The 24,945-nt window shown below is 43.9% G+C and overlaps 1 protein-coding gene across 8 annotated transcripts in view; it reads left to right on the top strand.

Annotated features, from left to right (window-relative positions):
- Window positions 1-24,945, top strand: part of SYTL2 (synaptotagmin like 2) — a 108,247-nt gene that overhangs the window by 33,657 nt on the left and 49,645 nt on the right. For all 8 annotated transcript variants that reach the window (XM_090265777.1, XM_090265778.1, XM_090265782.1 and 5 more), the window contains exons 2-3: window positions 15,208-15,706; window positions 24,369-24,520. In XM_090265777.1, the coding sequence (XP_090121903.1) occupies window positions 15,594-15,706; window positions 24,369-24,520 (265 nt within the window). In that variant the 5' untranslated portion in view covers window positions 15,208-15,593. The remainder of the gene's footprint in view (window positions 1-15,207; window positions 15,707-24,368; window positions 24,521-24,945) is intronic.

The following is a 24,945-nucleotide window of genomic DNA, read 5'->3' on the forward strand; positions in this document are numbered from 1 at the left end:
CAATAACAGTATAGAGGTGATATTGAATGGTTTGGCTGGAGTTCACAGGGTAGGGATGTTGGAGAGGAAGCTAGGAAACCAGTAGGAGGTCAATACTAGGATAAGGAATTTGGACTTACTCTGCCATCAGGGAAGAGCTAGGGAAGGTTTTTAAGTCTGAGTATGGCATAATTAAAGAGGGGCTTTGGAGTACTCTATGTATGTAGCTAGATTGTGCACAGTAGACAGAAGTGAGGGAGAACCAGGAATGGAAGAAGCTGTGTTCAGAGACAATTAATGAATGAGTGGTAGAAAAGGAGAGGAAAGGTTGAATTGGAGGGAGGTTGCAGAGATTCAATCAGCTGAATCTGGCATCTGATTGGCTATAGGGCAAGGAGAGGAAAGAATCCATCTCACTGTTGCTTATGAGGATGTATGCAGTCAACAGAGTTCCAGGCAACAAGCTGGGAATTCAGAGATGAATAAGGCACATTATCTGTCCTCAGACTGTGTATTGGTTTCCTTTTATTGCTGTAACAAATGACCACAAACTTAATGACTTGAAAGAACACAAATTTATTATCTTACAGTTCTGGAGGTCAGAAGTCTGAAATGGGTCTTACAGGATAAAATCAAGGAGTTGGCAGAACTAAATTCCTGCTGGAGGCCCTACGGGAGAATATCTTCCCATACCTTTTCCAGCTATCAGAGGCTGCATGCATTCCTTGGCTCATAGCCCCTTCCTCCACCTTCAAAGCACATCACTACAACTGCCTTCATCCCCCTGCCCCCCGCCCACCCTTGTCTCCTCTTTCTCCTTATGACCAGCTTCCTTATAAGGACCTGTGATTACATTAAGCTTACCTAGATAATCCAGGATAATCTCCCCATACAAGATTCTTTTATTTTTAATTGAATTTATTGGGGGTGATATTGGTTAATAAAATTATATAGGTTTCAAGTGTGCAATTCTCTAATATATCACCTATATATTGTATTGTGTGTTCACCATCCAAGGTCAAGTCTCTCTCTTTTACCATTTATCATCCTTTACCCTCTTCTACTGCCCCCCATGCCTCTTTCCCTCCTGTAATCACCATACTGTTGTCTGTGTCTATGAGGTTGTTGTTTTTTATTTTTTTTCTTAATCCCTTCATCTTTTTCACCCAGCCCCTCAATCTCCTCCTACCTGACAACTGTCAGTTTGTTTCCTGTACCTATGAAATCTGTTTCTATATTGTTTATTTTGTTCATTAGATTCCACATGAAATGATATGGTATTTGTCTTTCTCTTAGTGGCTTATTTCACTTAGCATGATACTCTCCAAGTCCATCCATACTGTTGCAAAGGTAAGGTTTCTCTTTTTCACGGCTGGGTAGTATTTCACTGTGTAAATGTACCACAACATTTTTATCCTCTCATCTACTGATGGACACTTGGGTTGCTTCCAAATCTTGGCTATTGTAAATAACACTGTAGTGAACATAGAGGTACATATATTTTTTTTGAATTAGGGTTTCAGGTTTCTTTGGATGTATTCCCAGAAGTGGAATCACTGGGTCATAAGGCAGTTCCATTTTTAATTTGTTGTGGTAACTCCATACTGCTTCCCACAGTGGCTGCTACAGTCTGCATTCCCACCAACAGTGCACTAGGGCTCCCTTTTCTCCACACCCTCACCAGCACTTGCTGTTTGTTGCTTTATTGATGATAGCCATTCTGACCAGTGTGAACTGGTATATCATTGTGGTTTTATTTTATTATTATTATTTTTTTTAATATGCTTTATTGATTATGCTGTTACAGTTGTCCCATAGTCCATGCCTATTGGTTGTGCATATAGTTCTTCTCAACATTTTCCTATCTACTCCACTCCCTCCTACTATGCTTCTTAATTCTTGTATTATCTCCCTCCCTTTCCCTCTTCCCCCTCCCCACTGACCTTCCCCTATAATGTTCCCCATACCTATAATTCTTTTCCCACTCTCATTGCCTACTTAGTCTGCCTTTGTTTTGATTCCCTAGCTTCTGTTGTTGATCATTATGATACAGTCTTCATTTTAATGTTCTTAGTTTTGATCTTCCTTCTCCTAAACAAGTCCCTTTAACATTTCATATAACAGTGGTTTGGATCTGATGAACTCCTTCAGTTTTACTTTGTCCTGGAAGCACTTTCTCTGCCCTTCTATTCTGAATGACAGCTTCTCTGGATAGAGTAATCATGGTTGTAGGTTTTTGTTTTTCATTATTTTGAATATTTCTTGGCAGTCCCTCTTGCCTGCAGAATTTCTTTTGAGAAATCAGCTGATGGTCTTATTGGGACCATTTTCTATGTAATTCTCTTCCTCTCCCCTGCTGCTTTTAAGATTCTCTCTTTATCCTTAATTTTTGACATTTTGATTATAATGTGTCTTGGTGTGGTTCTCCCTGGATCCAGTTTTTTTGGAACTCTCTGTGCTTCCTGGACCTGTAAGTCTATTTCCTTCCCCAAGTTAGCGAAGTTCTGCTTCACTATATTTCCACATAATTTTTCAATTTCTACTTCTTCTTCTTCACCTTCTGGCAACCCTGTGATTCAGATGTTGGCCCGCTAATAGCTGTCCGATAGGTTTGTGAGCCTCTCCTCATTTTCCTCACTTTTCGTTTCCTCTTTCTGCACTGGTTGACTGTTTGTTCCTTCCCTATGTTCTGATTTATTGATTTGATACCTGGTTTTCTTTCCCTTACTACTAGTTTTGTATGTGTGTTTGTTCATTTCAGCAGGACTAGCCTTCATTCCTTCCCCATCTTGTTTAATATCTGCTGTTAGGTCTGTAAGCATTTTAATAACCAAAGGTCTGAACTGTGCCTCAGGAAGATTTCCTATCTGCTGCTTTGTTAGATTAGATATTTGCTGTCTGGTCAGTTGCGCCACCGGGATATCTATCATGATCTGTGCCATCCTGACAGTTTTGTGTTTACCTTTGCTTCCTGTGCAGGGCTATCACACCTCCTACACTATAGGGGGTGGAGCCCAGTGCACTTGTCACAACCGGGTGACCCTTATCACCACGATGTGGCATTTTCCATGGGGGTAGGGGTCCAAGATGGATTCCTGACATTCACTCTCTGCTGGGAGACCGGGAGCCTCCTCCTCCATCCCCACCCCCTCTGGGCTTCACAGTCCAAGGCAATGGGGGTCTGCCTTCCCTGGCATTGGAATTGCAAGCTGACAGGTCTGGTCTGCAGCCAGGGGTGCTCCCCAGGCACTTCTTGCCTCGCCTTATATAAAGATGTCTGTGTTTACTGCTCTCCCGCTGCTGTCGCCACTGCCAGCACAGCCCGACCTCTCCACCCTGGCTTCACCCCTCCTACCTGTCTGGATGAGCACCACTTCTTTATAACTTCATATGTTGGACTTCCATTTATTTTCTGGAACTTCTGTTTGTTTCTGGTTTTGTGGTAGTTGTAGTCCTTCTTAGTTGTGGAAGAAGATGGAGTGTGTCAGTGTAGGCCTCCATCTTGGCCGGAAGTCTCCTGTGTCTCATCGTGGTTTTAATTTGCATCTCTCTGATTATTAGTGATGTTGAGCATATTTTTTATATGTCTGTTGGCCATCTGTATGTCCTCTTTGGAGAAGAGTCTATTCAGATCCTTTGCCCATATTTTAATTGGATTGTTCGTTTTTTGTGTGTGTTCAGTTTTAGAAATTCCTCATAAATTTTGGGTGTTATCCCTTATCAGATGTATCACTGGTGAACATATTCTGCCATTCTGTGAGTTGTCTTTTCATTTTATTGATGGTTTCCTTTGTTGTGCAAACCCATCACAAGATTCTTAATCACATCTGTAAAGTCCCTTTTACCATGTAGTGCCATATTCACAAGTTCCAGGAATTAGGATATGGGCATCTTTGGAGGACCATTATTCTGCCTACCACAGAGAGTTAACAAATACTGTACATCTATGGAAGATAACTTGCAAACCATTTTAGTCCCACTCTTGTAATCTTTCTTGGCTTTTCCTCTATGCTGCTGAATGATCTTGCTTTTTCCCTTCTAATGTCTGCTTTCCTTTATTCAATAAATGAGGCGCTGGCTGTATGCCAGGCACTATGCCAGGTGCTGGGAACACAGGGGCACCTCTAGGCCCACCGCTAGAGGAGGCAGAATTGGATGAGGGCTGTTAATGTTGAACCAGAGACCACCATGTTGAACTCTTGACTTTCAGTTTTCTAAAGCTGAGGTCTAGGCCTAAGATGAGAAGATTTGGAAGGATTATTAGTAATTAAAAAATGGGAACCTCTCTACTGCCAAACTGCCAACCCCAAATTTAGAAGATTTTTAAAATTTCCTTCAAAGGCCTGGTGGGAGGGATAGAGGAGTGCTTGCAGAAACCAAGATTTTGACTCCTTGAAATGGGTGAAAGGTCAGAGGATGGGAGACAGTGTGATGGGGAAAAGCAGTGGCAGTGACACTCCAACCTGAAGATGACTGAGCTAGTGAAATGCTGGAGGGGCACTGTCACCAGGGGCTTATGGAGCACTTGCTGTGTCCCACACCATTGTACTCACAGCCTAATGTCATCCTTACAGCAGCCCTGGGAAGTGCTACCCTCATGGTACAGACCAAGAAACAAGTTCAGAGTCCTTAGGGGAACTACCAAAGAACTAATGGAAGGTGAATCCCCTCCAAATTGTTGGCTCCAAAACTGGTATGTTCTACTCCATCACAGTACATCAGTTTCAAAATGTGTCTCTTTAGAGGATGGAGAGAAGCAAGGAGGACCTTGCACGTGGTATCATCTTTATGCATCTGTGGGGTCATTAATGGCCTGGCCAGAGGGATTTGAGTATGTCTGGGACTAGTGAGGCAAGTGAGGTGCCCAGGACACAAAATCTCTGGAGCCAAGGATGTGCAAGGACGGCCGCTGCACATGTAGCACCCTGAGAGTGGTGTCTCCTTAAATTTTGTACCTGAGGTGCCTCACTTTTAAGGAGTCCTCACTGTCAGGGTGTTGCAGGTGCAGGTGCTGGGCTCATACAACTCTGCCTCCTTATTTTGTGCCTTGTGCCTTTCTTGCCTCACCCCCTTGGTCCTGGATTCAGGCAGGAGCCGAAAAGAGGAGAGGACCATTGGTCCAGTGACCTCAGGGCTGGCTGCATGTTATAATCACCTAGGCTATTTAAAAAAAAAAAAAAAAAATCCAGGTAGGGTCTGACCCCAGACTAGTGAAATCCAAATAGCTTTGGAGAGGTGGAAGGTGAAGAGACCTAGCGTGGGTGTTTTTAAAAAGCTTTTCAGGTGATGCTAATGTAGTGAAGTTTGGGGTCCTGGTGTTAGTACATTTGGAGAGAGTCCCTCATTCTCAGGCCAGGTAGGAATGTGCATGATTGCATAAAAATGAGGCTTTATATAGTCCTTTTAACATCTGAGTTGCAGATTGCTACAGTTCAGTAAACTTTATGATCTTGAGTTTAATTCCAGCCTGGTTAATACATCAGTTGGTTCTTCCACTCCTGTCCTCTGAATTTAAAACCTAGAAAATAAACCTAGAATTCATCCATAATGACTGCTGTTATCATTGTGCTAGTTTCCCAGTTCCTGTGAAATGCAGCACAACCCACTTATTAGCCTGCTTGCAAATCCTTATTTAGGTTGAAATTGTATTATGTCCTGGCAGATAAGGGACTGTCTTCTGAGTGTCCCAGCTCTCACATTAGGTAGCAGTGTGACCTTAAGCAGTTGGTCTAACCCCTCTGCATCTCAGCTTCCTCATCTGCACAAAGAACTAGTTATGACTGATTCAGCTGTTGCTTCAGTTTTGTGTTTGCTCATTACAGCTGGAAAACAAATGAACATGCTGAACTTTACAGATTGCTGTGCTCTTTAACCAGTCATCAACCATTTGCGGACCTGTTGGGATCCTCTGTAGCTGTAATTCCCAAACCTGGTCAAGCAGCTGTATCATGTGGGAACATTTTAGAAAGTCCAAATTCCTGAAGATTTGGATTCAGTAGGACTTGAGCAATCAATGTCTGGGAATCTGCTGTTATCTTGCCAGAGTTGGATACAAGCAGTAATGAATACAATTAAACTGATAGAACTCCCAATTTAGATATCACTATAGAGTTTACAGTTGACAGAGATCATATTTCTTCTAGGAAGCTGCCTCCTGAGATTATATTAAGCCTCTCCATTCCCCACCCCCCACCCCGACTCCAGGTTAAAAGTTTTATAGCACGCGGCTCTACTGCTTTGTAGGACTATCATGGGCCTGTTCAACATCTGTTCTCCTTTCCAGATGATAAGGTCTGAAGGCAAAGACTGTGTACACTATCAGAATTTCTGGGACATGCAATTACACTCTTCCAGAATTGAGACCTGGGACGGTGGATATTGCCATTCCAAGGGGAGAGGAAGTGTCTCTGGCCGTGCGAACTTAGGTGAGGCTCCTGGCGCTTCCCAAGCTGGGAACCAGTATGAGCCCATAGGTATGTTGGCTCCTATAGCAGCTCCAGACAATGCCAGTTGAACCTTGTTCTGTTGTCTTCAAGTTCCTTCTTGATGTGTCCATTGTCAGAGGTAAGCCATCCCTTTTGCAGATTGTCTTCTTTTTTTTAGAAGTGATTTCAGTTTTCATCCTGAGTGTGAACTTTAAAATGAATTTTTAGCTGCCCATTTTCCCAGCTCCTTCCTTTCTTCACTGTTTTTATCTTTTGGTTAAAGACCAAGAAAATATAGGTTAAAAAAGTGATTCTGGCACATCAACTCTGGAAAATGTGAAAAATGCAGGTGCAAATTTTCTCTCCTGGCATTTTTGGCCCCTCAGGGTCAGACGTCATATACTCTTTCCCCGTTTATACCCTGTACTTTAGTTACTAGTCATCTTTTTGAACATCTTTGTGGCTTTCTAGCCCAGTGCCCTTGGCCAGAATGCCCATTCGCATCTCTGCATCTCTAATTTAACCTTCCAGGCTCACTGCATTTCCTGTCTTTCCTGAATCCCCATGGCCCCCAACACTTAGTTTGTGCTTCCTTTATCAGCACCTCACATAGCACTTGTGTGAGGGTTACTTGTGTATAATGCTGGCTTCCTCATATGGCCCATTGTCTTGCCCTTGGTGCCGTTGGTGCCCTTGCGGCTTGACTGAAATATGGAAAATACCATAAGTCTAAAGTTGAGGCCTAAGAATGGCAACAAATGAGCTTTTCAGAAATCTAAGGACGACATCTTTAGATTTGAATATGAGGTTAAGGGGAGGCGGAGTCGTCACATATAGTCTTTTCTTCTCTCTGTCTCTTAGTCTGACATTGCCAGGTCAGTCTGTGGAAAACATGAGCAGTGAGCCACATCAGCTTGGCATCGGAGGAGTTGAATGTGGTGGAAAAACAGCTTTCACCTCTAGAAGAATCCTCACAAATGTGAAAGCTTTGTCTCTTGAGGTTGCCTTCTGTTTTGATAGTTCATTTCTTCCTTTATGAAAAAATAAAACTGAAACATTGGATAACAAACTAACTTTTTCTTTCCTATTCCACTACATTCTTTCATTTATTCACTTCTTCATGGGCTCAATTCATTTGTTCATTTTATTTCTTCACTCAACTCTTGCTTTTTGAGAGCTTACCTAAACCAGTCACTAGATGATGAATTATTCTTTCTCCTCTAAGAAGCCCAATTTAGGCAACACATTAGGTGGGGTAATTTGAATGTTTTAAATAGAGTGATGAAAGCTGTGACCATGAAGAAACAGGAAAATATTCATGTGGCATTGCTTCCTGATAGTGCTGTGGACAAAGTTTGCTGTTCATATGACCACATTTTTATGTAAGCATATAACAAAACATTCTGATTGAATTTTAACATGTAAAATAGGTCTTTTTAGTAATAGTTTCTGGTTCTGGTGATCTCTACCATTCTCTCAGACTAATGAGCAAAGCCTGGGCCTATGGGTGCCTTGTGTCCCCAGCACCTGCCACTGTGCCTGGCTCCTACTACACACTCAAGTACAGTATTTACTACATGAACACAGGACCTCTTAACACAAACTGGGCTCTAAGGCCTTTAATTGAAAAATCAGGTCCACGTTATTCATCAAGTTCCAGCTCCACGTCCCCTGTGTGACAGTGTGGCCTCAATTGTCTCTCCGTATGTGAGAACATTCAGTCCTGCTTTCCCCTCCTTACAAAAGTCACTGTGCAGCTCTGGTGACAGAAGTCACTGTGCAGCTCTGGTGAGAATGCAGGAGGACACCATCAGGGACAAATAAGGAATGAGCAGCAACAGCAGCAGCAGCAGCAGCACACAATGTGGGCAATTTGAGGGCTCCAAATGCAGACTGCTTAGTTCTGTCTACATGCGGCAGCCCTGCTGTGCCATATCAATAAAAGCCAATACTCTTCTTGCCAACTGTCCCAAAGTTAACCTGGAGAAAGACACCAAGGCTCCAAGCAGTTGGCCCTTGCTTCTGATGGCAGCAAAGAGAAGAGCTAGGCTTGTAGCTCCAATCCCATGTTGACAGGTGCCTTTCTTCCCCTGTCCTGTGTCCTTTTCTCCCCCCATGTCTGTCCATAAAACAAACCCAAAGGACCCAGTCATTTTCCTATTCCTAACAAGTTGTGCATAGAAGAGGGTGCCATGCTTTGGAAGCCCAGGCATCATAGTCACAGGAAATGACAAAGAAGCAAAAAGGTACAGAAGGAGAAACAGCAGGGTGAAAGAAATGGCCTGGGAATCAGGAAACCTGGGTGCTAGGCTCATCTTTGTCTCTAACTAGCTGCATGAGCTCTCTGAGAATAAGGGGGATAGTGATGTAGTGAAGATTAAAACCAGTGGCTTTAGAATCATACAGCCCTGCATTGAAATTATGTTCTCGTTGAGCAACTGTAGACAAGTTATTTAACATCTCGAGCCCAGTCTTGTCTGCATGGTGTGAAGAACACCTGCCATACTGGGTGGTCAGAGGGATTCGCTGAGATTATACATGTAAAGTACTTAGCACTGCCTGCTCACTTTTTAGTCCAGAGAAAAATGACCACAACCATGAGAGGCTTAGAATACATCATGTGAGGAACAGCTGAAGGAAGGAGGAAGTTCATCTTAATCCTCAACAAAAGAGACATAAAAGCTTTCTTTTAAATTGTTGTGTGAAAAGGAAGAGTGAGCTGAGGGTGGCAGGGCAAGTTGGAGACACAGGGTGGAAGTTACAGGCAAGTTCAACCAAATGCCCACTAAGCCTGAGGAGTGGAGCAGCCTGGGGAACTGCTGCTTTGGGCAAAGGTGTCCTGGCCGCGTGGCCTCTGGCCTGGTGACCACCAGTTCAGTATGCTGTGGGGAGATCTTTCTGCTGCGAGGGAGGTGAGCAAAGGTTCTCTGATGGTCTCACTCCACTCGTTCCTTTCTCTGCTTTTCCTGAACCATTTGTGGGTTATTCCATTTGATTTAGGATGTTTCCAAAGCATGTGTCTGATGTGTGTGATGGTTTTATGTGTGATGGATCGCCACTGGTGGGGTTAAGCCTGTTAGTTAACCAGGCCTGTTTTTGTCCAGCACCCTTCTCCCCAGCCCCACCCACCCCTACTCAAGCATATTTGTTTCTAGTCTCCTTCTGCCTCCCAGATTTTTCTTTCAAACCTTCCTTCTTGATGTCATGGGACTATCAGAACAATTTGATGCTTTTCTGAAAATCTCATCATGTGAGAGTCACTACTTACTCTAGTTTTCCTCCCCTTCCTTAGAGTCTGGTACAACCACAGCCATTTGGGAAAGGAGAAGTACCAACTGAGTCGCTCCTTGCCCACAGACTGAGTTTAGGAACAAATGCTTTTGTTCATCAGGATTTCACCTGGGTTTGGTCAGATGGAATGCTCAGGATTGGAGCTACAAGCCTAGCTCTTGTCTTTGCTGCCATCAGAAGCAAGGGCCAACTGCTTGGAGCCTTGGTGTCTTTCTCCAGGTCAACTTTGGGACAGTTGGCAAGAAGAGTATTGGCTTTTATTGATGTGGCACAGCAGGGCTGCCGCATGGAGACAGAACTAAGCAGTCTGCATTTGGAGCCCTCAAATTGCCCACATTGTGTGCTGCTGCTGCTGCTGCTGTTGCTGCTCATTCCTTATTTGTCCCTGATGGTGTCCTCCTGCATTCTCACCAGAGCTGCACAGTGACTTCTGTAAGGAGGGGAAAGCAGGACTGAATGTTCTCACATACGGTGAGACAACTGAGGCCACACTGTCACACAGGGGACGTGGAGCTGGAACTTGATGAATAATGTGGACCTGATTTTTCAATTAAAGGCCTTAGAGCCCAGTTTGTGTTAAGGGGTCCTGTGTTCATGTAGTAAATACTGTACTTGAGTGTGTAGTAGGAGCCAGGCACAGTGGCAGGTGCTGGGGACACAAGGCACCCATAGGCCCAGGCCTTGCTTGTAAGCTAGTGAGGGATGAACACAAGCAGACAGGGATTTGAGACGGTGTGAAGTCCCCTCACTGAGAATGTCAGTTGCTAATGGAGCACACTGGAGGGACACCTGACTTGGCCTTGAAGGTTATGGAAGACTTCTGTGCCTTAAGTGACATCTAAGTTGAGATTCAACTGGTATTAGCTCAACAAAGGGTGTTTCAGGAGAAGGAACAGCATATGCAGAGGCCTGAAGGCAACAGGAATTGACCCAGCTCAGTGTGGCTGGGGTGTAGGGAAAGGAGCTTGGAGAAGAAAGCAGGTGCTAGTTCTCATAGAGTCCATTAGGTGATGGTAAGGACTTGGAGTGATTTTTATTTTATTTTTTTTAGAAAAATTACTCGGCAGCATGCAGAGAAGTGGTGGGAGGGCGGGCTGAACCTAAGGAGAACCTTTTGTTTTCATAGGAGCTACTCCTTCTGTGAACACATCAGGAATCCTTGTGGCCAAAATTCATCCCCCCCAGTTTTTGCACTGTTGCCCCCATGCTGATGGCCAGCTGTGGGCCACTGCTTTATTTATGCTTAAGCAGAGAACAAGACAGAAGACTTGTCCTGCTTCCCCAGTTTGAAAAATCCATGTGGAGAGGAGAATTAAATGAGATGTCAGCATCAGAGTAGCTTATTCTGACAAAGCCACTAGTAAATGCCAGCCCCACTACACACAGGCTTGGTGGTGTAAGAACGGAGTTGCTCAGAAGGCCATCGAGACACAGTGAGCAGGAAAAAAGAAGTTTATTGGGAGAATCAGCAAGCAGGGAGGGAGCCTTGCCGCAGGTGCTCAGACTCCGAACTCCTAGGGAAGGAGGGGGTTGCTTTTAGGGGGAAGAAAAAAGGAACTATTGAATTTAGTTGCCATTTTTGGTTCTCTCGCAGCTGCAAGTATGACAGCCAATCAAGGCCAAATGTGGCTCAGCTTGATGCACCCCGCTATCTTCCAGGCCTCTACAGGTGGGGAACTCCAGGCCCAAAACATCGTTATCTCCCAAGCAGCTGCAGGCGGGCGGGGAGAGGGCATGGGAACTGAGGCTGTCAGGTGGTAGACAGCTCCCTGAGCCCTACTCTCCTCCTCTGAAAAAAACTGATAGCAAAATACCTCCCTAGACCTTGTGAGGAGCCTATCAGATGATATTTGTGAAGCGCCCAGTAAATAATCATTCTCTTTCTTTCCTACCTTTCCTGATGCTGCTTCATCTCAGAGAAAAAGCCAGCAATCTTACAGCCCAACTGAGCCGGGTAGCTCAGTTGGTTAGAGCATCATTGTGATATGACAAGGTTGTGAATTTGATCCCTGATCAGGGTACATACAATAATCAACTAATGAATCCATAAATCAATGAAACAACAGATTGATGTTTCTGTGTGTCTCTTCCACTTTCCCTATTCCTCCCTAAAATCAATCAATTAAAAAAAGCCTAATGCAGTCTAACCTGTTTCCTTTCTGACTTGCCTGCTCTATCCTATCCTCCTCCTGGCACACTCTGATAGTTCAGCACGGGCCTCCTCAGTGTTTCTTGAGCAACCAGACGCACTCCCACCTCAGGACCCTCTAATATCTGCATGGCTTGTTTCTTTACCTCTGTCAAGTTTTTGTTAAAATGCCATTTTCTCAGTGAGATCTCCTCTAAACACTCTCTTAAAAGCTCCAACTCCCCACCCAACCTTATTATTTCCTTCCCTGCTTTGTTTTCCTTAATGGCTCTTTTCACCTTCCAATAGGCTACATAATTTATTTAGTGTGATTTTAAATTTATTTTTTATTATTGAGTTTGAACATTGTCTCCTTCAACTAGCATGTAAGCTCCACAAAGACAGGAAGTTCATTTCTGTCTTATTTATAGCCGTGTCTTTAGTGCTTAGAACAGTGCCAGGCACAAAAGGCTCTCAATGAACATTTGTTGAATAGACAAAATGTTTGATTAGCTCCCATGATACGTAACACCTAGAATACTGGGAGTTGGGGAAGCACCAATATTGAAGAATCTCGATAGCCCCCTGAAGGCTGTCCTACCATCTGCCAGGGTGCTGACACCTGGGAAGGTTCCAGCCCTTCACTCCTTTGTCTGTAAAATGAGGATAGTGCCCTTTGTCTCACTAACAGCTTATTTTTAGGAAAAACTTTTTTTTTAAATAATTTATTTGTTTGTTTGTTTATTTATTTACTTATTTATTTTTAGAGAGAGGGGAAAGGAGAAAGAGAGGGAGAGAAACATCAATGTATGGTTGCCTATCACTCTCACCCCCAACTGGGGACCTGACGTGCAACCTAGTCATGTGCCCTGACTGGGAATCGAACCAGTGACACTTGGCTCTCAGGCCGATGCTCAGTCCACTGAGCCAGACCAGCCAGGGTTGGAAAAACTTTTAACCCTTGGAAGCTTTTACACAGAAACACTGCTTTGCTTATAGTTCTACCTGAAGGTGTGGAAACCGGCATTTCCCCCCTTTAGCAACTCTGCTAGTTACCACTGCTGGACAACCTAAGTGGTTTTTCTCTTCTGTTCTCTTCCTGTTCCCCTCACTGAATTTAAAAACAAGCTCCTATTGGGCCATATGGCAGTGTAATGCCTCATCAGGGACATGGTTCCCAGAATGTGGCCTGAATCTATTTCCTTCCCAGCCTTTGAGATCTAAGGAAGTTACTGTGCATGAAAGAAAGCTACGGTGCATGAAAGAAGTGAGATAGCCGTCCCCTGCTGAAGTTATGTGTTTGGATTGGATCCATTCATTTGTTTACTTATTCACTTGTTTATTCATTGAGAGACAGTCTAATGGGAGAGATTAGAGGCAGACAAATAATTACATCAGTGGAGTTATCTAGGTAGAGGAAAAAAATTTTGTAAAGTCAAGTTTCTGCTACAAAAATATATTACAACCCCAAACTTTAGTGGCTTTCAACAACAGATACTTATTTCTTGCTTCCATATATACAGGTCAGCTGAGGTGACCCTGCTTCTGGTAGGTCAGGCTCTGGCCTGCCCTTCTACCTCTCTTTCTGGGACCCAGACTGAAGCAGCATTTGCTATCTGGGCAAGCTCTTCTTGTGGTACATGCAACAGTATAAGAGGCTAAGCCAAACCACACAAAGCACATCCACAGCCTATGCTTATATCACATTTGTAACGTTCCATTGGCCAAAGTAAATCACCAGCCAAGCCCAACATCAGGAAGGTAGAGATGAATACTGTGCTCACTCTAGTGGCAACATGGTTGTATAGTTTTCTTTCAGGGAGGGGATGAAGAGTTAGGTACAATAAGCACATCATCTCCATCATTTAACTCTGGCTATGGAAGGTAGGGAAGGCGTCCTGGAGGTGGAGACTTTCATCTCGAAGGATGAGTAATTTTCAAGATGAACAAGCAAATGCATTTGAAGGCAAATGCATGCAAACTGTTAAAAAAGAGAATGATGAAGTGTTGTCAATATTTATTTGCGTAGTCTCTCTGGGCATTTTGTAAAGAGATACAGGAAAATAAGCAAAGGTCTTCAGAGCACCTGTTCATGAAGGCCAAACTTTGTGGAGGGGCTAGGAAACATAATTCCAAAAGAGAAAAGGAAAATATGCGGATACAACCAAGTACACTCTTACTCAGTTGCATGAAATAAAAGTGTGAATTCAGAAAGGAAACTAGAATATATTTTTAGTAGCTATTTTTGGTACAGGATGCAAGGTAGATGCAGTTTTATATTCATTATTTTATGTAGTCCTGACAATCTTGTAATTGTTTTATTTGATCCTTACAACCTGGGAGGATTGTCCTCCTGTCAAGTAAATGCAAATGCGAAAACCGAGCCTCAGAGAGGGAGGTGATTTGCCTAATGGTTCATAGCTAGCAAGTGGTAGAGGGAGTACTTCCCAGTAGTTCTTTGTTGCCCAAACAAAGAATTTATTCATAAAAATTACTCACTGGTGTACACACTCCACTTTATTTTAAATGAGATTACCTTAAAATTTACTAAATTGTATATGCAGCACTGCACTTGTTAAAAGGGCCCCGATCCTAGAGCTGATCATCTCTGAAGTCCTGTCTGGTTGTGGCATTCTTCAGATCTCACCTTCTCATTCCACGTGGGTTTAAGATGCCTCAGAGAAAACAGGGTTCTTGCCCATTGTCCCCCTTTAAAATGCTCTTTTTTGGAGGGTGGAGAGTTTTGAAATTCTGCCTCTTTTTTTCCCCCAGTTTATGTACACATACCAGTAAGTGTTCTTTCTCCTCAGAAATGAAGGGAGACAAGCTTGGTGAGTTACTATAGGCCCAGCAAACATTAGAAGTGGGACTAGGGGAAGAATCACAATTCTCACTGTTTTGCAAACTACCTTTACCTGATACTAGCTCTCCTGTCTTTATGGAGCACAGATATATTCCAGTGGAACGTTCCTCCTCATGAAGAAGTGAGCCTTTGTGAATTTTTATTTCTAATTTCTTACTCATAGTCACTTGACAACTAGAGTCACGTCTCCCTGGCCTTGCTGACTTTTACCATGACCTTGTAGCCTACTGTGCCATGAGTTTGAGAACCAGCTTCTTTTTGAAAACATACCTTTCCTCAGTGGATTGTTAAAGATTGACAGGCATTCACGTCTGTCCATTTTGACGGCCTGGAATTGAGTTGAAGCGTGTTTCATGACCCATTTGCCATTTGCTCTGAAAGCCAGCAGAACTGGTTTCCCTGATCTCAGGGACATCTCACATGGTCTGTCCCACCCCTACGCATGTTTTAAATCTTGTAATAAAGAGCATTGCTTATAGGAATTACCGCTCACTGATGTTTACTTTCTCATGGTTCCCCAGGTAGGTGATACTCAGACGCTGCTACTCTCCTCGAGCTGGTGACGAGGACCGAAGGAATTAACTGTGTCAAAGACTGGTCCAGAGAGAGGTGTGAGTGGAAATGCTGCTGTAGGAACAAGTGACCTGGCTGGCAAGGAATGCCACTTCCTCCTGAGAGCCTCTTCTCCACGTTGCCCCACAGACCGCTCCTGCCACACAGGAAAGGGTGCTTAGGAGTTTGCGATTGGCCCCCTAAAACATACGCTGAGCCAAAACAAGATTTTTGCTGCAGAACTGCACAAGACAGTACTTCATTTCACTTTTGCTTCTTTTAATCATCTGGGCTACAGTCAGAGTTGTTTAGCTTTCAAAATCTCAAGCCAGATTTGTTACCATTATTTTTGCATATGCCTTTCAAAATGATCGATTTAAGCTTCCTGACAGAGGAGGAGCAAGAAACCATCATGAAGGTCCTGCAGCGGGATGCTGCCCTGAAGAGGGTTGAAGAAGAGAGAGTCAGGTAATTGGCCAAGAGGTCCCTGGGTGTCGGGGAAGGAGGGCCAGTGTGTAAGAAGATGAGACATTTTTTTCCCCCCTCAACCATAAGTGGTAGTTCTGACTTGGAGCCTGAATTTAGGGGTTCCAATTTTAAATTTACTTTCTAGATGGAACTTTTTCCTCCTTGGTATGTCTTAATTTATCCCATAGGAGTCCTGCCAGAAAGATTAAAAAGCTAACTAAAGTCCTTTAACTTATTAAACACTGAATTAAAAATGAAATATATACAAACACATATATTCTACATCCACATATATGGATGTGCATGTTTATATCCATATTTTTGTTGACTCCAGTTTTTAAAACTGAATTATGGACCAAATTAGAAAGATTTAAAACTTACAGATTTTTAAAAAGAAAATAAATAGAGAAAGAGCTCACATTTCTGCATACTTTCAGAAATGTTTGAATTGGTTTCAACAGCAATTAGAATTTGCTCTGCCAGAGCCAGTTTTTCCTTTGTGTCCCACAAGGAGGAGTGGCAGCTCTGACACACTGTCCCTGTTGGGAGGAGCCCAAGTGTTCCACGTCAACATTCCTGCCGCTTTCACTCACCCGTGTGTTGGAAGGGGCGTGAGGTCGGATGGTGAAGCAGCAGGCTTGCGTCCAGCCCCCCATCTGTCGCCTGTGTAATCTCGGGCTCTGGAGGCAGTGAAAGGCTTCCTGTATGTAAGGGAGTATTAACTGCATGATCCCCATCCCAGTAGTTATCCAAAAGGAGCAGGAGCCATGCTCTTACTTTCTGGCACACAAGAATCAGGAATAATGGATTTATTTGCACCATTTTGCATATGTTCACCCTAACTGAATGTGGATGCTTTATAAAGCAACATGCTGAAATTCACTTCAAGCACTCCAGAGTCTCTAATTATGGCTACTGCTACTATTTCACATATAGGCAGCGCTTAACAAATTGAAAAGGGCTTACCTGCCCATTATTTCTTCTGAGCTCACAACACTCTTGTGCAGTAAGGGGGATGTGGGAGGATATAATTTCATCCACTCTGATATGTGAGGAAGTTGACTTTGAGATAGGTTAGGTGATTTGACCAAGTTCATACAGTCCGTATGTTCAGAAGTGAGAATCAAATCCTGGCCTTCGGGTACTTACTCACTAACTACACCTTCTCTCCCTGAGAAAACAATAGCAGACAGGCCATCCTGGGACCTGGCATTGGAAAAGGGGGTGGCTGTTTTGGTGTGAGATAGCACACTGGGCTGTAACAGTGACAGGAGGTGGCTGTAGGTAGTGGAGACCATGAGAATGGGATTCTTGTCACGCTCCTCCCACAGGTCACCTGCAGTGCTCCATGTGCCTGGATGGGACACTGCTCCCCACTCCCAGCAGGTGAGGTGCCTTGAGCAGTTTGCCCAGGAGGGACAGAGGATTTACACTGATCAGCCATCAGAGACTGTTGGTAACATTAATGCTTCACCCATTCACAGTTTGTGAAGCCCTTTCATGAATGTTATCCTATTATGTTCCAGTCAGGACTCTTAACACCCATTTTAGAAGGGTAGGAAGCAGCACAGATAAAATATTAGTTGATTTTTAAAAAAATTTTTAAATTGAACTTATTGGGGTGACATTGGTTAATAAAGTTATAAAGGTTTCGGGTGTACAATTTTATATGCATCATCTGTATCTTGCATTGTGTGGTCACCACCCAAAGTCAGGTCTCCTATCACCATATTAGTTGATTCTTAAAGCATACTGGGGAGAGGGAGTTCCGTTAGCCTCTCAGAAGACAAGATGGCGAAAGCAGCGGGTCCTCTTCCTACCTCAGGACATTGGGGCTGTGAATACTGGATTGCTGCAAGTTCCTTCAGTTCCTTTCACATCCACGATGTTATGTATGGTCTGCAATTCTGCCTCCTCTCCCTAGCCACCTTATGCCAGAGATTTGTTCTCCCCACCTTCTGTATTTTCTCGGCCCCTGGAATTCTAGGGTGCTGAGTCTTCCATGTAGCTCTGTGATTCTGTGTGAGGAGAGCAGCAGTGTTTCTTGGGTGCCTGTAGTAGTTGATGAAAATATTCTCAAAAAATGCAGAGTCCCGGCCTTGGCCAGAGTGGCTCAGTGGTTGGAGCATCATCCTGTAACCAAAACACTGTGGGTTTGATTCCTGGTCAGGGCACATACCTGGGTTTCTGGGGTACGTGCCACTGCCAGTCCTGGTACGGATCCTTGGGTGTATACAGAGGCCACCTCTTGATGCTTCTCTTGCATCAATGTTTTTCTCTCTCTCCCTTCCTCTCTCTCTCATCCTCTCTCTCTAAAAAAGCAAATGAAAATGTTCTCAGGTCAGGATTTTTTTTAAATGCAGAGTTCCATCTGGGCCTTGTAAGAGCCATGAGTGTGTAGACTGGCACCAGCCAGTCTGTGGCTGCAGCAGAAATGCTGAGTCCCTTTGTACGGTGGGTTTGCAGACTCTCCTTCGGTCCACTGTTTTGGATGGTGCCCCAGCTGCTGCTATTGGTGCTGCCCTTGACTTTTGTTTTTGTAACCTGATAGAAAGAAGGCTTGGGGTAGTGAAAAACATGGTGTGAGTCAAGCCCTGTCTATCATCACCATTGTGAGAACCTTTTAGTTAGATCCCAGCATCCCATGTTGAGCTGGCCATGGGCAGGTCCAGGAACCTCAGCCTGGGGAGAAGTGACGGTGTGCCGGGGGAGCAGATGGGCACGAGGCCCATAGCCTGTGGGCACTGGGAGGGGCCCAGCCCATGGCCTGCCTCACTCAAGAAGAATCATGGCTTGATTTCCTCTTTGCTTTAGGACTTAAAGGACTTGTGGGGATGGTTATGAGGTTGTTCTATGCCTGGGCTGGTGGAACCAGGTCTAGGTCTCTGGTTCTGAAAATTCTGTTCAGGGGGCTTCTACTTTCTGGCTCCCTTGCCATCCTTCAGCTCTTTGTTTTTCACTCTTCCATCAGAGTTGCAGCTTGACAGTTCTGAGAAGATTTTTTTGGTCAAGATAGTCACTTTATAGAGAAAGAATGTAAAGCCCAGAGAGGGGAAATGACTTGCCCAGGGTAACACAGCTAGTCAGTGCCAAAGCTATAATAAGAAAAGTTTTTGGTCCAGTGCTGTTTCCTCTGCTCCATACGGTTTGTTGCTACCATTCTTTCAGAAGAACAATCAGGGTTTCATCATGACAGAAGGGAAGAACTTCCCTGCATGGACCGTGGAGTCAAAACTGGCATGAATCCTGCCCTCACCACTGATCAACTGTGGTTTGTTAGTCAAGTTACTTGATTTCTTTGAGCCTCAATTCAGAGACTGGGAATGACTGACTATACAGTAGTACCAAAGTTAAAGGATTAAAGTCAGGAGTAAGTAAAACAATTCTTAATCTTCTTAGCTCATAATAGGTGATGAATGTTTTAATTCCCTTTCCACCACTCCACCTATGCCTCTAAAAAAGGACAGAACTCTCTGGTTAGTAGTCTGATTACTTATTATGAAATTATTCCTAAAAACTCTCAATTATTTAATGTGGTGAAATTTAAGTGAGGGCCTATTAAGTATAGGGAACTCCTCTGCATAATGATATGAAGATAATTCTAGGATGATTAAAAAATAGTTCCAGTCCTCAAGGAAATCACTGTCTAATGGCCTTTATATATTTAATGAAATATCAATTGCAAATTTAAAATTGCAACCTTGTTTCCCTAAACATGTTTTTATGATGCCCCAGTCATCCTTTTAGTTGGTATGTGGCTTTAGAGATTAAATTATATAATTAAAGTGTTAATTTAAGTAAAACATTAGAATGTCAAAACTACCACTAACATTGAGACTGTTCTTCCAAATGCTAACTTGTTATGGACTTTGGAGTACAACCCTCCTGTAGCCATGAGGACATCATTAATGGCTGTCCTCATTAAAACCAGATACGCCTCAGAATCCTTTTTAGTATGGTTGTAAATGAGATTTGGCATTCAACTGAAATCTCATTTGCCGTGCCTGATGTATCCAGTGCTTTGAATTGCTCACATCCAAGCTCATTTGAGACACTTTAAAGATGATTTAGGCCATGTGTTACCTTCCATCCTGATTTCATGGGTGAGAAAGATGAGTGCCATACAGGGGAAGTGTTCGGTTTCTAAATCACTCAGCCTTGCTAATGGTACAACATGGACTTAAACCGAAGGGAATATCCATTGTAGCGTCTCTGGGGTACAGTTACAAGACAACAGTTCCAGCTTACTGCTGCCATCACAATGGTCTCTCATGCTGCCTCTCTACCTGTGGCCACACGTGCTGAGCCCAGTTATTAGCATGCATTTCCACTCAGCTTGCTGCCCTAACGACCAGCTGGGGACATGTCACAAACCAGCAGTGAAGCAGACATCAGGATGGAATCTTTTTCTCTCTTCCCCACCCCTTCTCCCCTCTTATTTTTGAAGAGGCACCATCATGCATATACATATGTAATTTTAGTCTTTTATGGTTTGAAAATGACACAGTGCAGAGGTGGTGTTTCCTGTGCTTTACGTCACACCGCCAGCAGGAAATCGCTGCCTGCGTGTGTCTGTACACTGCCAGCGCCACGTCCCCTACCCCTGCACACACAACCACATCCATGGTGTCAGGCGTTTTCATTGCAGATACCATCTCAACCACAACCACATCTTAGGATTCTCAGCTGCATCCTCAAGACCTAGTTTCTTTTAAAGGGAGGCAGTTGTCATTGAAGAACTGCTTTCCAGGACCTCAGGTGGTGGTTTCTGTCCAAGCAAAGAGGAAAGGAAGCAACATTTTTTAAGGAACTCCTTCGTTGTACACAGAGCTTCACTTACATTTTCCCCGTTTATCTGCACAGCAGTGTAGCTGATCCCGCTCAACAATGAGGAAGTCAAGTGGAAGAGATTGAATGCCTTGTAAGACGGAAGCCTTGCTTATCCAACTATGAAGCCTGTGCTTCCTATGTGCTCTGCTGTCTCTCAGCAGATTGTGGGGATCTGTGATGTGTCCATGACACAAGAGACACGTGATGCCTCTCATTTTCTGTTGTAAGGATCATTTGTAGTTTATTTCATTTTCATATGCATTGGTTTTCAGATTCTCTATTAAAGGTTGAATTCCTTTGTAGAAGGAGTGAAGTGTGATAGCCATCTTAGAAACCAGGCTCTCAGAAGCAGGATGCAGTATGGAAAGAGCGTTGGCCAGAAGTCCAGCTGGCTTCCTGTCCCAGTTCTGTGTGACCTTGGGCAAACCTCTTAACTTTTCTGGGCCTCAGTTGTTTTATCTATAAAGTGAGGCCATTTGTATCTAAAGTCCCTCCCAGTTCTCACATTCAAATTATACATCTAAGTGTACTTTTAAGTCATATATCTAACCATCCATACTGAGGGGTGTACTGCAGGATTGGAAAAAAAAAAAAAAAAGCTGGAGAATGGACCAATCAGCTTCTCTGAGCAGTCTGCTGATTCTTATTATTCACAATTGACTAGATACTATCAACCAGGTCCTGCCTCTGATGTTAGGCCTTTGCTTAATCATGATGAATAGCTGGAAGCTGGGGTGTGCTTTAATTACGAGGAGGAAAAAGAGGAAAAGTGCTGAAGTCACTGCTCGCCTGGTTTCCCTCTGAAGGTGCTCTCTCACTCTCTGCACCACAGGAGTTGACATCGGCAGTTAGGGCCGTAGATTTTTTTATGCACGATTCTGACTGTAGGCCTGGTATATGATAGGGGATTAATGAATTAGCGAATGAACAGATGAACAGATACGGCCTTAAACATACAGTGGTGGCAAGATGGCCATCTGTTGCAGCTGACTAAGTTCTTTGTACATCATGGTGACATTGCAAGGAATAAATGAGATGATGCATGATGTAAAGTCCCGAGCATTGGACCTAATACAACACCATGCTTTATGTGTATTAGCTGAAGGAATGTGGGGCTGACCAGCACGCTCTGCCCGGAGGGCAGCAGCGGGACAGTGTTCTTTCTGCCCTGAGTGCTCTTCTTCTGCCTTCACTTCTGCTCACCAGCCCATGCGTGTTTATTAAGCATCTTTTCTTCCCTCAGCTCTTTACTAAGCACAAGGGAATGGTAAGATGTAAAAAGTGAGTCCCAGGAAACATGCTGTTTTCATTTCAGCTAAATGGTACAATGATTAGAGAATCAAATGCTAATTTGATTGTTTAGATTCAGGAAAAATGAGACATCAGCATGGGTTGGTAGAGAAGATTTTAACAGCACTGCCTAGGTAGTGTGATTTTTTTTTTTTTTATGATCTACATCTTTACAAAACTTGGGTTTTGATGTTGCACATGAATTCATCTGTTATGTATTTTAAATAATTGAGATAGAAAAAGAAATTGATTACATGTAGCAGATTATCATGTTAAGATATACATAAATAGCATTTATTGAATTTGAGACAATTTCCTATTCTTTTGCCTCTTTAAAAGATATGAGCCAGAAACCCAGCCTTGGTTCCCCCTCTAATGACTGCAGCTTTCCCAGCGGCCACACGTTTCAGTGGGCCCCAGTCCCCTTGTGCACTGAGAGCTTAGCATGAGCAGGGCCTTGCAGATGGTCAACCAGGCAGGAGAGCTCGGGAACGGCACAGAGACCCAGGCACCGTGTCTTTCGGTTGAACAACAAAAGTAAGTAAGTAAATCTCATGAGGAGAAATGCTATGAGGGTTTGTGGTCTCTTCCAGAAAGATGATGACTGTTGCTGTATTTTATCATGTTTTTTCCTATTCTGCTGAGTGATAAGCTATCCAGCCCCATCAGGAGAAGGCACTGCCGTTGTGATAGAGTGGGGCTCCCTCACCCCCAGCAGTGACAGGACCTCTCTTGTCTCTTGCCTGACTCAGACTGGGGTGGCTGCTGAGCGTTTATTTATTCGCTGATTCAGTCACTCAACAGACAGTCTTGGGGTATCAGCTCTGTGCCAGGCTCTGTGCTAGGTGCTGGCATTGCAAAGGTGGTCAGGATGTGGTCCTCAGCTTCCAGGAGTTTGCAGAGTTGAGAGATCAGTGGGTGAGACAGATGTGCACCTAGAGCACTGAACAGTGTGGTAAGGTCTGTCATGGAGGTGCTGTGGGGGCTTTGGGAGCGGCACGCTGAACTGTGATTGTGGGGATCAGGGGCGGCTTCCTCGGCACGGTGGCGCGTGAGCTGGATCTGAAGGATGTGGAGCAACACGCTGGGCAGAGAAGTGAGGGAGAGACATCCACAGAGGAGTCACACTTACTGACCGCTTACCAAGGTTCAGGAGCTATTAGGTACTTTCTGATCAAAGCCTCACATAATCATCCCAAAGTCCTGCAGAGGAGGTCTTCTTTTCTCCTACCTTTATAAACAAGGAGATTGACACTTAGAGGGGTTCAGTAACCTGCCAGAGGTCTCATCTAGAAAGGGTCAGTGTGTCCATGGGTTATGATTGGGCATGTTTGGGGTAGGGTCACTTCTTCCTCAGTGATTACGAGACAAGAGGAAGTCCCAGCAGAGAGCTGGACTGCAGGTGGAAAGATAATCTCTGAGCATTTGGGAGAGAGGTGGGCTAACTGCCCCTCCCGTTTCTCCCGCTCCCTGGCGTACCTGTGTGCGGCCCTCACACACAGCCCTGCCGCCACCCTGGTGTGGCCTCTATACACGCTCTCTGGCTAAAACTTATATTCACTACTTTAGGAAGCATGCGTGTTGATTGAATAACAGTCATAAAACCTTCTTGGATTTATGTAGCACACTATCTTCCAGGAGTTTCAAGTCTCCTTAAGGCTTTTATTCCACTTTATTCTAAGCACATCTCTGTGAATAAGATAGATTTTGTGATCCTCATTTTATTGAGATGGAGAGAGAGAGAGGCAGAGGTTAAAAGACTTGCAAAGAACATAATTTTTCTAGCCAGTGTAAATTAGTGACATTTTAGGAGGGCAGTACTTGGTTGGTTAGTTAGGTTTTAGCTTTTCAGAGAGCGTGAATGATTGTGGAACCCTTAAAAACAGTATCTGCATGAAAGGAATTTGCTTCTGCCTCTGCATCCGCTAATCCCCTCCCTACGCCCCCGTAGGTTTGATCTTGATTCTGCAGCCTGCCTTTCCAGCATTCATCTCCCGAACCAGGGATGCATGCACTGTCTCCCACAGGCGTCCAGGAAAATTTCACTGATAACTACATCACCAGTTAGTCATTGAGTGTTGATTAGGTGCCAAGCATGTGCAGAGGGTGGTTGACATGCATAAACTAATTTAATCTTCATAGCAGCACCATGAGGTAGGTTACTATTATTAACCCCTTTTTACAGATAAGAATACAAAGGCTTAGGGAAGCTTAATATATCACCTCTCCCAGGGTTAATTGCATTTGAACAGTGCACACAAAAGACTGTGGCCAAAAAGTGGATCTGCCCTTGAGAAATTTCAGGGGTCATCTGGGGATCATGGGTTAAATCTTTGAATTTTAAAAAATGTTGGCCTTGGCTTCTCTGACTTCTCAGTCAACAGGGAACATACATTTGTTAGTCATCTGGGAGATTTGTGGAATCTTCTAAGACATGGAAAACTTCATTTTGACTGTTTACAAATTGCTTTATGCAGTTTCACAGTGAACTCATTTATTTACTGTGGGTTCTCAGCAAAGTAAAGCTCTTTTCCTTTTGTAGACATCTGCCTGAAAAAATTAAGGATGGCCAGCAGCTGAAGAACATGAGTGGCCAGTGGTTTTATGAAGTGAAGGCAAAAAGACACAGAGACAAAATCCACGGCACAGATATCATCAGAGCATCCATGAGGAAGAAGAGGCTCCAGGCAACAGGTGAGTTGATAGGGGTGGTTCAGTTAGAGACAGCCTTTGTTTGGGAAGGAGGAATTGGGAGAAGGGAAGTGTCAGAATCTTTACTAAAATCTGATGAGGGAAATCATTTAAACGTACGCTCTTCATAATGTATAGCCCTCTAGCTCAGAATTTTCTTGCTCTGCAATTGGGTGAATGAGGATGGGGCCGAATGACACAGTGTGGTATAGAAAGAAAAAGGAAGCCCTTTAGATGCCATGGTGAGTAGTAGTAGCAGCACAGTCTAGATTTATAAGGACCTACCACCTCTTCTTTCTTTCTCTTTTAAAAAAAAATCCTTACCTGAGGACATATTTATTGATTTGGGGGGATGTAGGGGGTGGGGGAATAAACATCAACTGGTTGCCTCCCATATGTGCCCTGACGGGGATCAAACTCTAGGTATA

This window comes from Furipterus horrens, unplaced genomic scaffold (assembly GCF_987537825.1).
Source record: "Furipterus horrens unplaced genomic scaffold, mFurHor1.1.pri manual_scaffold_2, whole genome shotgun sequence".
NCBI classification, from domain to species: Eukaryota; Metazoa; Chordata; class Mammalia; order Chiroptera; family Furipteridae; genus Furipterus; species Furipterus horrens.